This window comes from Electrona antarctica (assembly GCF_951216825.1).
Source record: "Electrona antarctica genome assembly, chromosome: 11".
Classification (NCBI taxonomy): domain Eukaryota; kingdom Metazoa; phylum Chordata; class Actinopteri; order Myctophiformes; family Myctophidae; genus Electrona; species Electrona antarctica.
In genome coordinates, this window is record NC_136792.1 from 48,076,635 (window position 1) to 48,091,087 (window position 14,453).

The 14,453-nt window shown below is 45.1% G+C and overlaps 1 protein-coding gene across 2 annotated transcripts in view; it reads right to left on the bottom strand.

The window, feature by feature from the left end:
* Positions 1-14,453, bottom strand: part of hip1 (huntingtin interacting protein 1) — a 107,243-nt gene that overhangs the window by 15,663 nt on the left and 77,127 nt on the right. For both annotated transcript variants that reach the window (XM_079514734.1, XM_079514735.1), the window contains exons 16-24: positions 13,891-14,007; positions 11,135-11,236; positions 6,882-7,076; positions 6,391-6,538; positions 4,626-4,712; positions 3,201-3,308; positions 2,143-2,279; positions 1,380-1,490; positions 323-381 (exon numbers count right to left, since the gene is read on the bottom strand). In XM_079514734.1, the coding sequence (XP_079370860.1) occupies positions 323-381; positions 1,380-1,490; positions 2,143-2,279; positions 3,201-3,308; positions 4,626-4,712; positions 6,391-6,538; positions 6,882-7,076; positions 11,135-11,236; positions 13,891-14,007 (1,064 nt within the window). The remainder of the gene's footprint in view (positions 1-322; positions 382-1,379; positions 1,491-2,142; positions 2,280-3,200; positions 3,309-4,625; positions 4,713-6,390; positions 6,539-6,881; positions 7,077-11,134; positions 11,237-13,890; positions 14,008-14,453) is intronic.

Here is a 14,453-nt window from a genome sequence, read left to right on the forward strand (position 1 = left end):
CCACAACATCACCATCAACAGGCAGTGCTTAATTAGTAAATGATTAGGTGCCCGAGCCAAGTTCTTCAATGTATTTAAAAGACGATTTCTGGATTCAGAGCATAGCAGTGAATAGAAAACAGATGTTATTGTCAATGAAAGTCTACAGTGTTTTTTTTTTAACTGCTTCAGAAATGGTAGTAAAGAGTCCCTGTAATCATGGTGCATGGTGGTAAAACGTTTTTTGTTTGTTTTTTTGTCCTTTTTTTGCGTTAGGACAATGTGGGGACAGATAGTTCCAGTTTGTTCTGCTCCGTCTCCATCAAAGCCGTTTGTGACTTACCTCTCATTGACCTCCATCTTAATTCCTGTATCAGACGCACGCGAATTGTTGAGCATTTCCTGTTGAGGTAACGTAACACAGAACCCAGATAAGAAACAACAACAACACACATTGTGCTGGAAAAAGCAACACACGCACGCACGCACGCACGCACGCACGCACGCACGCACGCACGCACACACCTACAAAGGGTTATTATTCTGTACACCGGTGGTTTTCAAACGTTTTGATTTCAAGGACCCACATAACTCATTTGGAATCCCCTCAACGAACCCTGAAGGCTCATACATAGTCTGGCTTTTCGGTGGTGAGGTGACCACCGAACTACAACATGACGTCACGAGCCGCGGTGAAGAGCAAACCACCACCACCGCTCCAGCCCTTCTCTCTGTTTTTACTCACCACCGCTCAACGTTATTTCAGCTCCGGTGGTCACCTCACCACCGAAAATCCAGACTATGAATAGACATTGAGCCTTGAGGGTCCTGGACCCCACTCTGAGAACCACTGCTGGACAGAACTGTCACAGTTGATTTCAACCCTTTTCATATCAAGGTTCATTATTTATTCAGCATTTGAGCCACGAGACCAACATTTGATGAGATTTAGCCTCAATTTAGCCTCAATATTATAAGATTTTGTCCACAATTCCATGCTGTATTGATGTTGGTACCGAGAGAGAGAGATAACGTTTATCAAAATAACAACTATTCTACATTCTCTAATTGTGTAGACTTCTTGTAAATTAAGTAACGCAGATGTTTAAGAATAATTGAACTCTTGAGAGTGTCAAATGAAACCAAATGGACCCACAAGGGTCCATTTGGTTTAATTCTACACTCTCAAAAGTTAAAGATCAACAAGGGTCCATTTGGTTACCAACTCTCCATCATTTAGCTGGAGACCACCTGGAAACCCCTCAAGGACCACTGGTTGAAAAACACTGACGTACACAACTGAAGCAAGCGAAGATGGATGCCTGGACACTCGCACACGCACACGCGCGCGCACGTACACGCACGTGCACGCACACGCACACGCACACGCACACACACACCTCTATTCTGGCAGCAGCTGATTCAACAGCGGCGGAGGTGGCGGCCATTTCCTGTTCCACTAAATCTCCCAGCTCCCCTTGCTGCAGTTCCAACCCTCGAGGGCGCAGTTTCTAAAAGACACGAGACGGTACAAGGGTGTGGCACATGATCAATTATCAATACATCACACAGTTCTGTTGCACTCCTTACCATCCCTTTACTGCAGTGGTTTTCAACCATTTAGGCCTGACCTCGAAATTTAAAAAAATTCTTCTAAATCCTCCAGTTTTCTGAAATAAATATTTTCACTATTTTTCAAAAATAGCAGACCTACAAGCTTGTAGATCTGCTATTTTTCAATAGCTAAATTATAACATAATGTTTAAAACACCAAAAGGGGTTCCCGCCCAAAATGGGTTAAACCATTTTCATATCAAGGTCCAGTATATATATATATTCGGGATTTGAGCCACGGAACCACCATTTGATGAGATTTAGCCTCGCCATTTCTTAACAGAAAAAAGCAACGCCTTCTCAGCTGAACACAATTATGTAATTTCTGTACAACTACCCTAAGCTTTCCAGCAGAGGACCCAATTACATTATTCTCACGCTGTGACCCTGGAGGCCTTTTTAAAAATACACTCTGACTATTGTCTCATGTGGGAATTAAGTCAGGCGATGATAATAAGCCTGCATGTGCCTGTGGCCCCATTTTGATATTTTCTGACCCTTAGCTAAAGGAACCCAATGTTAACAGACAGAGCAAAGATAAACCCAGACCTCTGCGGTGGCGAGGATCTCTTCCAGAGCCGTCCGGAGCTTGGAGCCGTCTGCCGTGGCCAGACTCTCCTGTTCTTTCATGGAACCGAGCAGAGACAGGGCCTCCGTTCCACATGCCTTCACACTGTTTGACAGGGCTGGCAGAGAGACACGCACAAAACAGCAGGCATTATTATGAGAAATGTATTGTGAATAGAATGGACACACTGAAAGTAAGCCCGTAGCACTTGCCCTAGCCTAGCCCCTTAGATAGCACATTATGTAGACTTAGATAGTATTTTAAACAGACTTATAGCTTGTTACGTAGACAGCTCTAGAATTGCATTGTATGTAGTCATAGCACTTTATAGTACACATGTATAATATATTATATAGTATAGTATGTATAGTTTACATAGATACTCCACTGTTACGTTCTTAGTTTACGCATGATTCATGATAACTACTTTTTTATATATGTGATGTATGCCATGCTTTTGTTATTGCTTAATGTAAATCGATCTGGATTAAGAGCGTCTGCTAAATGCCTAAATTGTAAATTGTAATTTGTAAGCTGCCTGTTAGTGTAAATTAATTTATGAACACATTTAACATTTACAGGCTTGTTTAGGAAGTGCATATTTGTATATAGTTGTATATTCTGTGGATAGAGCATATAATAACACCGACAACTCCACACTAGAGGATGGCATTTTTTTCAGGATTCCCAGGGATTGGAATTTGTATTAATCCCGGGATTGGGATGCAACGGGAATGAAAAGTCAACGGGAGCGGGCGGGAGTGGAAATGACATCAATTAGCCTCATTAAATTATCACAGATAAACTGTTCCTGGTGCCATATATTTGGAACTAAAACTGCACGAAACACAGTAATCTAAAAAGAACACAAAATGGGATGGGATTGGGAGTAATTTTGAGTGGGAGCGGGATGGGATCGTGAATCATTCTACCAGGAGTGGGACGGGATGGGATTTCTTTCTGTGGGAGTGGGATGGGACCGGGAGTGAAAATCCACTCCTGTGTCAGTCTCCACTCCACACCAAAGAGGTTTCCTTACCGTCTGCTTGCTCTACGGGCACCATGTGGGAGGTGGCACTGCCCTGGACGATGGCATCTCCGACCAGGTGGCCACACTTAGTCACTGCTCGCACCAGCTCTGACACATCTGCAAGGGAGGGTGGGGCGATATTTACCAGCTCTGGAGTCTCCAGCAATTTTAGTTGACACTTAATTTTTACCAGCTGCTGTGTAAGCACAGCTGGTCAATGTTCTCTCTGCGGTGCTTTCGCGCTCCCCTTGCTGTAGTTGAGACTTATGTTTCTCATTGGCTGTACCGACAACCTATCGTCCTGATTGGCTGCCTCGTCTCTAGGCAACCACACACTTTTTGCCTCTGGCCGACCACTCAGCCATGGGATATAAGGCAGCAGCTGGTAATTAATTGATTCTTGATTGTTTTTTCTTTTTTTTAATTTTTATCCCATGATTTTGCAACCCATTTTTTCACCCAGTGTCAATTATCTAATGTAATCCTGGGTGCTACACTTCCTCTGCCAACCAGCGGGGGGGCAGCGGACTGACCTCATGCTTCCTTCTATGCATGAGGAGTCCAAGCTGCTTCTTTTCACCTGACAGGGGAGAGTATCCCCGGCCGGATGTAGTGCGTGGAAGGAACACCGGTTCCTTTCCCCTCCATCAGGCACCCCGGCTGGCTAGGGGGAGGTAGTTTTAGAGTCCAGGATTACTGCATGTTTTTTGTGAGGGTACCTACCCTAGGGGACATGGGGAGAACATGCAAACTCCACACAGAATTAAGACTTAATTTTTAACATTATTAATCACCATCACCTTTTTTCCCCACTTCTTTTCAAAACAACCACACAAAGTGCTTTAACCTGCAAGACCCGGATATATTTCTATACAACCGTAGGTCTTGCCGAGTTAAGTGCTTGTTGCGAACGAAGTGATTGCGAACGAAGTGAGCACTAACTATAGAAGCTGGCCAAAACTGTCTGTCTGTCTGTCTGTCTGTGTGTCACGCTGTAACACCACCCGCCCGCCACCAGAGGGCAACTGAAATTGGAACGATACAGAGGTCTCTGTGTGTGTGTGTGTGTGTGTGTGTGTGTGTGTGTCAGACTGCCACAACAGCTTTGTTCGCTTCCCGTGTTTACGTGTCTTACTTGTTGTGATAAGATAGGTATGCAGAATGTAGAGACCAACTGATAGATTCACTGACTGATTATTATGCTAGATTAATGGAAATAACATGGTTTGATTTGAGGAACCATTTTATCCATAATAATTGGATATAAATGTTAACTGAACTTCACAGGGATGGAGGCCATTCAGGATGAGAATGTGATGAGCAAAAACAAACTCCAAAACATAAAAATTCCAACAATGTGTAATAATAGTCTTACAGTGAGGCCACTATGGCCTTCATCAATGTGTGAGGCTGTAGGAGTAGGAGGTCTCTTACTTGTGGTGTCTGCTAGGAAGGCCTCTTTAGCAGACTGGAGTCTGTCCATACAGTCCAAGGAGGCCTGGCACCGTGATACAAGATAATCTACAGATAGAAAGGGAGACAGACAAAGTGAGAGAAGAGCAATATTGCAGCATTGCAAACGACATTTTTCATAAATTAATGCTATTGAACACCCTTTACATCAAAACCTCTTAACTCCATTGAACCCTCAAACTGTCTGCTAAAACAGATAACTCCACCACCTCTCCCCTCTCATGCAAGTAATTGACAATATTTAAAGTCAAAATACCAACTTTGATGAGGCAGCATTGTTGTAAAAAATATAAGGTTTTTTACATTTTCTGATTTATTTCCTGAAATGTTTTGGTGGTTAGGTGGTTTCTTCCTGACAGCAGATGTTTGTGACCTGCTGAGCTGGTGCAGCTGGTGTGTTTGTGGTGTTTGTGACCTGCAGAGCTGGTACAACTGGTGTGTTTGTGGTGTTTGTGACCTGCAGAGCTGGTACAGCTGGTGTGTTTGTGGTGTTTGTGACCTGCAGAGCTGGTGCAGCTGGTGTGTTTGTGGTGTTTATGACCTGCAGAGCTGGTGCAGCTGGTGTGTTTGTGGTGTTTGTGGTGTTTGTGACCTGCAGAGCTGGTGCAGCTGGTGTGTTTGTGGTGTTTGTGACCTGCAGAGCTGGTGCAGCTGGTGTGTTTGTGGTGTTTGTGACCTGCAGAGCTGGTGCAGCTGGTGTGTTTGTGGTGTTTGTGGTGTTTGTGACCTGCAGAGCTGGTGCAGCTGGTGTGTTTGTGGTGTTTGTGGTGTTTGTGACCTGCAGAGCTGGTACAACTGGTGTGTTTGTGGTGTTTGTGACCTGCAGAGCTGGTGCAGCTGGTGTGTTTGTGGTGTTTGTGACCTGCAGAGCTGGTGCAGCTGGTGTGTTTGTGGTGTTTGTGGTGTTTGTGACCTGCAGAGCTGGTGCAGCTGGTGTGTTTGTGGTGTTTGTGGTGTTTGTGACCTGCAGAGCTGGTACAACTGGTGTGTTTGTGGTGTTTGTGACCTGCAGAGCTGGTGCAGCTGGTGTGTTTGTGGTGTTTGTGGTGTTTGTGACCTGCAGAGCTGGTACAACTGGTGTGTTTGTGGTGTTTGTGACCTGCAGAGCTGGTGCAGCTGGTGTGTTTGTGGTGTTTGTGACCTGCAGAGCTGGTACAGCTGGTGTGTTTGTGGTGTTTGTGACCTGCAGAGCTGGTGCAGCTGGTGTGTTTGTGGTGTTTGTGACCTGCAGAGCTGGTGCAGCTGGTGTGTTTGTGACCTGCAGAGCTGGTGCAGCTGGTGTGTTTGTGACCTGCAGAGCTGGTGCAGCTGGTGTGTTTGTGACCTGCAGAGCTGGTGCAGCTGGTGTGTTTGTGGTGTTTGTGGTGTTTGTGACCTGCAGAGCTGGTACAGCTGGTGTGTTTGTGGTGTTTGTGACCTGCAGAGCTGGTGCAGCTGGTGTGTTTGTGGTGTTTATGACCTGCAGAGCTGGTGCAGCTGGTGTGTTTGTGACCTGCTGAGCTGGTGCAGGTGATGTGTTTGTGACCTGCTGAGCTGGTGCAGGTGATGTGTTTGTGACCTGCTGAGCTGGTGCAGCTGGTGTGTTTGTGACCTGCTGAGCTGGTGCAGGTGATGTGTTTATGACCTGCAGAGCTGGTGCAGCTGGTGTGTTTGTGGTGTTTGTGGTGTTTGTGACCTGCAGAGCTGGTGCAGCTGGTGTGTTTGTGGTGTTTGTGGTGTTTATGACCTGCAGAGCTGGTGCAGCTGGTGTGTGCGGGGTCGTCTATCAGGGCCAGGGAGTCCTGCACTATCCTCTGAGCCTCCTCCAGCGCCCCCTGTAGGCTGGCCCAGCGTGACGTGGCCAGCTGGCTCTCCAACGCCTGCTCTCGACTCTCCTGTGGACGCAGGATCAGAAGAGACATGAACTTCATTCAATGTTCTACCTATGCCCATATAGTTTTCCCAAAATATCTTGATCTACAAACTCACACCACGTCGCATCATTTAGAAGTATTTTGGGGTTACGTGTTTAAAAATACGGACACACAATGTACAGAATGTGTGTATGAAACATGTATACATGCAGTATGCAGTAAGAGGCATACACACAGACACACATGCACAGACACACACGGTCAATAACAAAATGCTGCACGGCATTTTGATATACAGAATTGTGCTTGTGAATGGAATTAAGATAGCACTGCAAAATATATAATATACAAGCAATAAGCCAACCTTCTCATTGAGTTGGTTCTGCAGAGCTTCTGCCGTTTTCACCCCGCTCTCCCTCTCATTGGCCAGTGAGCTCTGGACTCGCTCTAACTCCTCCCCCAGACCGGCCAGCTCCGCCTCTTTCTGAGACAGGGTTTCCTCTAGCGCCACCTTGTGGGACTCCAGCGTCGACAGCTGAGCGCTCAGCTCCTCACTGGACTGCACCATCGGGCGACCGAAAGAAAGGTGGAGGAATTATGATAATTAAAAATATGGTACAAATGTAACTTCCACAACATGGCAGCTTTTATTTACTGGCGTATTATTGGCAAAGCCAGAAATCACATTCAAATGCCCCCAAATTACATGTTTTAGTCTTTGTCTGGGGTAAGGCATAAGGTTAAGTTTAATATTGTGTAATATTGCGGTTATACAACAGTTACTCTTAAAAAAACCCATTTCATTATATCTAAGATATTCGATAAAAAACATATTTTAATGACAGATGTAGCCACTACGACCGAATGTTAGTTCCATCATGCTTGCACGGCTAGATGGCATTTTTAACCAATCAGATCGTTTCCTCAAAACGACCTGTTGTATAATTGGGGTTACTGTCCGAGAGGAGGGTTACAATCAATTTAAATGGGCTCTGGCACAAAATAACAACCTTAAATTAATGTATAGCAAAAGGGAATTCATTAAAGCAGATTCATAAAATTAAGTACTGTTATACTGTAGTGTTTTTGCGACTTATTATATATTACTTATTATTAATAAGTTGCATTTCGGTCAAAAAAAGGACAACAGCATGTGTCTTTCTTATGCGTTACATTACCAATGAAACAGACTTATAGCATGTCATGTAGACAGCACAATAAGTGCATTGTATGTAGTCATAGCACTTCATAGTATATATGTACAGCATAGTATAGCATATATGTATAGTTTATATGTATAGTGTCATTATATAGATATGTTCTAGTTATAGTTTATATGTATAGTGTCATTATATAGATATGTTCTAGTCACGTTCTTAGCTTACGCATGTTTCGCGATAAATGCATTTTACATATGTGATGTATTCCCATGCTTTTTGTTCTTGCTTAATGTAAATCGCTCTGGATTAAGAGCGTCTGCTAAATGCCTAAATTGTAAATTGTAAATTATCCAGAGAATGTGAAATCATGGAATGGGCAAGTAAACATTTACATGTGTGAGAAATTAGCAAACAGATCTAAAGACTTACAGCCTGTGGTACCAGCAGGTCCAGCAGAGAATAGAAAAGGATTAAGAAATCAAAGACAGAAGAGAAATATATCCCTGTTAAAAAGGTGATAGGAACAAACGGTGGCAAGACAATCATCTGTTTGTGAACTCTACTGACTGACAGGAGGCACATGAGGAGAGGAATGTTACAGTTGGGTGCCACCGATATTGTCCCTTATCATTTGACCCATTTAAGCCTGACCTCAAAATTTTAAAAAATCCTTCTAAATCCTCCAGTTTTCTGAAATAAATATTTTCACGATTTTTCAAAAATAGCAGACCTACAAGCTCGTAGCGCGCCACTCGGTGGCGCGCTATGAGCTTGTAGATCTGCTATTTTTCAATAGCTAAATTATAACATAATGTTTAAAACACCAAAAGGGGTTCCCGCCCCAAAATGGGTTAACTGTCCTTTTGCGCAGATCACGCAAACCTCAGCAAAAAGAAAAGGACAATATCGATGGCCTCCAACCGTACGTGTGGAAATACAGGCTAGGGAGGAAAGGGATGGAGGAAGGCAAATACAATACGACGGGGTGGATGAGTAAGTGGGTACAGAACTAATGTGACAAGAGTGGGTGGTTCACGAGAGAGATGGAATAAAAGGAGGCGCCGGTGGTAATGTAGCAGACAATGCCTCATCGCCTGCGAATGCCAAGCATTGTCGGTACTTTGAGGTCTGACTTACACCTCATCTACCCAGGCAAGGAGCGAGCGTTCCGACGGAAATATTGCGCGACAACCAGAGTAATCTAGTAAGAGAGTGGTGACACGCTTTGATCTCGCCGCAAAGCGGGTACCTATGGGCGATAGTTCCAAACATTGCTCCTATGGCTGGAACTATTCCATTGAGATAGAATGAGCACTTCCGCATTCCATTGTTATTATGCGAGTCAACAGGAGTGTCATTACTCTCTTACTACTGTAGATTACTCTGGCGACAACAAAGTCACACCTCCATGCAGCCTCCCTCCCCCCCTCTCCACAAGGAGGGGATTTGCATCAAAGCATTATGGTCATTGTAGGAATTCAGCAATCCAGTCAAACCCTGGTCAAACATACAGACATATACATATATTTTTCTGGCCATAGGGTGCACATTTCAAATTGTGCTAATGTTATCTACTACAAATACTATTAACATTGAGTGACTGCAGTTTCTTCCAGCGGTGAAATGTCCCTTTAAGTGGTTAATGTTTGTGAATAGAAAGTGTCCAGTCATCCCTGCAGTTCAGCTGACTGGGTATGATCCATCGCCGGGCCCAGAACAAGCAGTTAAACTCGTATTGATTTTTCAACAAAACCATAGTAGCCAAGGACCATGCAGTATTTATATGAAACATCGGATTATTGTTGATGTGTTATTATTACACTCAGCTACATTCAAATAAACTTACAACACTCGCTATTTACTGTCCACTTCTTGTTTAGTGGTAAAAGGGTTTGAGAGCCCATAGCAGAAGATTACAATTAAATTGTTTATTTTAACATTCACTTCAATTTAAAAATGTTTCTGTTATTGTACATAGAAGTCCCACTTCTCCTCAATTTAGATCGTCGTTGGTCAAAGAAAGTGACATTGAAGAGTTTGGTTCCTCTATTAACCCATTCTGGGCGGGAACCCCTTTTGGTGTTAGCATTATGTTATGCTTTAGCTATTGAAAAATAGCAGATCTACAAGCTCATAGCGCGCCACCGAGTGACGCGCTATGAGCTTGTAGATCTGCTATTTTTGAAAAATCAAAGAACCACTGACATAGAAACATAGCTTTTTCAGAAAACTGTGAGGATGTAGAAGACATTTTTAGAATCTGATCTCAGGTCAAAATGGGGTAAGTAAGTAAGTAAGTCAGTCAGAGAGGCTTATTGTCGGTATCTGCCAGGGTGTGGGAGTCTATCGCCGTTTCAATGCGCTAGACCTCTGGGAGATGGATTGCTGAGGTGGAGCGCAACACCTACAGTCCTACAGTACCATCAGCTCCCAGTACTTACCGCACGACTTCAAGCCATGTTACTCACACACTGAGTTGGCGGTGCCCGGGTTCGAACACATGACCTTGCGGTCGAAAGGCAAGTGCTCTACCGACTGAGCTACCCGGACCACGAGCTACCAGTTCCTCTATTGAAGAGTGGGGTTCCTCTCCAAACAAACTAAAACGTGACATTGATTGAATAGGTTCCTCTAGTCTCACGTTGCCAGACTGTTGCCTCTCGGATTTTCAAGTGCTTCCGTCATACAGTCTGGACGCAACGGAAGCTCTGATCACGAGTGAAATATAAAGCGGAAGTGAAGCCCCCTCCCCACTTCCGTTTCGTCTTTATCCTAATATAAATCTAAATAATCAAAGCAAATATAGCTTGCTTATTAGCAGAAATGGGAAAATAAGATCTAAAGATATATTCAAATATATATTCGTGAACGGAAATGACAAACAGATTACTCAGATTTCGGTGTAGTTCCAGACTCTATAGCATTTGGAGATTGTGGAATAGTTGTCTGGCTACGCGAGACTATCTCCAAACTAACCATTTTCTACTTGGCGTGCCCAGAGAGGGGAGGAACACTCCAGAGTGTCTTGACTTTACCGTAGAAAAGAAATGCAATGCAGAAATCCGTTGGCAGTTTAAATAACACTTTCTGTGGACATGGCTCCTAAGGCCTCACTCAGACCTTCACAACAGATTGTTGTATAGCTGATGCATGAGACTTGTTTACTGATGCAAGCTCGCAATTCATTTCCAATGGAAGTCACATGGTTTGACACAACATTTTTGTTGTATGAGGGGGAGGGGGGCAGTCGAAACACAGCCGAAAGCCGTACAACAAAATGTTTGTGTCGAACCATGTGACTTCCATTGGAAATGCATTGGGGCGGCCATGACACTTACCCTTTGTTTAGAGGGTTCATGGAGTGTGTGTGTGTGTGTGTGTGTGTGTGTGTGTGTGTGTGTGTGTGTGTGTGTGTGTGCGTGCGTGCGTGCGTGCGTGTGTGAGAGAGCAGACTGACCTGTTGTGAAGAGGTCACGGCAGTTTTCAGGGTGATCAACTCTTCCCTGCTGGACAGCAGCTCTGTCTGTATCGTCTGAAGCTGCTCCTGTTGATCTTTCTCCTGACGGAGGTCGGAAGGAAGCAGATAAGACCATAAATAATAACACGTGACATTAGGAATATTTATATATATATATATATACACACACGTGAGAGATGAGAAAGATGAGCCCCAAAATAATCTTAAAAGGAAACAAAAGAAACAAAGTGCTTTGGACAAAACCACCTAACTCCATTGGACGCTTAAACTGTCTGCTAAAGCAACTAACTCCACCCTCGCATGAATTGACAATATATAAAGTCAAAATACCAATTTTGATGGGGCAGTATTGCTCTGTTTTAAAAAAATATACGGTTTTCAGGTGGTATTAAGATGGTTTCTCCCCGACAGCAGAGATATCATAAAGCAACCAATTCACATTTTGAGAGAACTAGTGAGAACAATGAGAGAAAGATAAAAGACATAACGATACAGGCACGGCAGTTTGTGGAGCTCTGCTTAACCCATTTAGGCCTTACGTCGAAATAAAAAAAACGTTCGCTCTGAAAGAATATATACCTATTCAAAGATTTGTGCCGCATTTTTACGATTTTAAAAAAATAGCAGATCTACAAGCTCATAGCGCGCCACCGAGTGGAGCGCTATGAGCTTGTAGATCTGCTATTTTTCAATAGCTAAAGTATAACAGAATGCTTGAAACACCAAAAGGGGTTCCCGCCCAAAATGGGTTAAGTTTAATTCCCACATATCGCTCTGCGCCACTTGCCGACTAAAGCTGATCTACAAGCTCACAGCGTGTCCCATTGCGACGTGTTGTGAGCTTGTAGATCACGGAGGATAAATCAGCCCATTCTGGACGAGAACCCTTTTGGTGTTTTAAGCATAAATGTTTTTAGCTATTTTTGAAAAATCTTTGAATATATATATTCTTTCAGAGCGTTTTTTAACTAAAATCTTTGCTTCTGGGGGTCCCTGGAACAACATATTTTCAGATGGGGGTCCGCGGCCAAATACAGATCATTCTGGGGGTCCTTGACATGAAAAAGGTTGAGCACCACTGACACAGAAACATAGATTTTTCAGAAAACTGTTATTTTCAGAATCACCCCTTTTGGTGTTTTAAACATTATGTTATAATTTAGCTATTGAAAAATAGCAGATCTACAAGCTCATAGCGCGCCACTCGGTGACGAGCTTGTAGGTCTGCTATTTTTGAAAAATCGTAAAAATATTTATTTCAGAAAACTGGAGGATTTAGAAGATTTTTTTTAATTTTGAGGTCAGGCCTAGATGGGTTAAGGAAGCTCTATCTCTATCTCTGTCTGCTGGCTTCACCTGTCTGTCTGCTCTCTCCCTGGGCAGCCTTCACTTTCTCACCTGTCTGTCTGCTCTCTCCCTGGGCAGCCTTCACTTTCTCACCTGTCTGTCTGCTCTCTCCCTGGGCAGCCTTCACTTTCTCACCTGTCTGTCTGCTCTCTCCCTGGGCAGCCTTCACTTTCTCACCTGTCTGTCTGCGCTCTCACTGGGCAGCCTTCACTTTCTCACCTGTCTGTCTGCGCTCTCCCTGGGCAGCCTTCACTTTCTCACCTGTCTGTCTGCTCTCTCCTGGGCAGCCTTCACTTCCTCACCTGTCTGTCTGCTCTCTCCTGGGCAGCCTTCACTTTCTCACCTGTCTGTCTGCTCTCTCCTGGGCAGCCTTCACTTTCTCACCTGTCTGTCTGCGCTCTCACTGGGCAGCCTTCACTTTCTCACCTGTCTGTCTGCACTCTCCCTGGGCAGCCTTCACTTTCTCACCTGTCTGTCTGCGCTCTCCTGGGCAGCCTTCACTTTCTCACCTGTCTGTCTGCTCTCTCCCTGGGCAGCCTTCACTTTCTCACCTGTCTGTCTGCTCTCTCCCTGGGCAGCCTTCACTTCCTCACCTGTCTGTCTGCTCTCTCCCTGGGCAGCCTTCACTTCCTCACCTGTCTGTCTGCGCTCTCCCTGGGCAGCCTTCACTTTCTCACCTGTCTGTCTGCTCTCTCTCCTGGGCAGCCTTCACTTTCTCACCTGTCTGTCTGCACTCTCCCTGGGCAGCCTTCACTTTCTCACCTGTCTGTCTGCTCTCTCTCCTGGGCAGCCTTCACTTTCTCACCTGTCTGTCTGCTCTCTCTCCTGGGCAGCCTTCACTTTCTCACCTGTCTGTCTGCACTCTCCCTGGGCAGCCTTCACTTTCTCACCTGTCTGTCTGCTCTCTCCCTGGGCAGCCTTCACTTTCTCACCTGTCTGTCTGCTCTCTCCCTGGGCAGCCTTCACTTTCTCACCTGTCTGTCTGCGCTCTCACTGGGCAGCCTTCACTTTCTCACCTGTCTGTCTGCACTCTCCCTGGGCAGCCTTCACTTTCTCACCTGTCTGTCTGCGCTCTCCTGGGCAGCCTTCACTTTCTCACCTGTCTGTCTGCGCTCTCCTGGGCAGCCTTCACTTTCTCACCTGTCTGTCTGCGCTCTCCTGGGCAGCCTTCACTTCCTCACCTGTCTGTCTGCTCTCTCCCTGGGCAGCCTTCACTTTCTCACCTGTCTGTCTGCGCTCTCCTGGGCAGCCTTCACTTTCTCACCTGTCTGTCTGCTCTCTCCCTGGGCAGCCTTCACTTTCTCACCTGTCTGTCTGCGCTCTCCTGGGCAGCCTTCACTTTCTCACCTGTCTGTCTGCTCTCTCCTGGGCAGCCTTCACTTTCTCACCTGTCTGTCTGCGCTCTCCTGGGCAGCCTTCACGTTGTCCTGCATCTCTCGCCTCACGGTCTCCACCTCATCCTGTGCTGCCTGTGCCAGCGTCATCTGTCGGGTCACCTCCGCATTCTGCACACGCACAGACACACGCACACACACATTTCGATTTCTTTATTTGAATCCACAAATTACAATTAATTTTACAAGGAAACAAATATAACGGGGTTGACAGTTCATGTTCACTTAAGGATACACATGGCACCTCCTCCTCCACACAGACAAACTGCCTATAACAGCCGAAACAGAACAGTATTTGGCAAGTTGTTTGGCTTTGCTTTTTGTCATGCCAGCTATTCTTAGGCCACACACACACACACACACACACACACACACACACACACACACACACACACACACACACACACACACACACACACACACACACACACACACACACACACACACACACACACACACACACACACACACACACACACACACACACACACACACACACACACACACACACCAAAATAATTAGGACCTGAGGGATGTCAACCATTGCTACTAGGGGA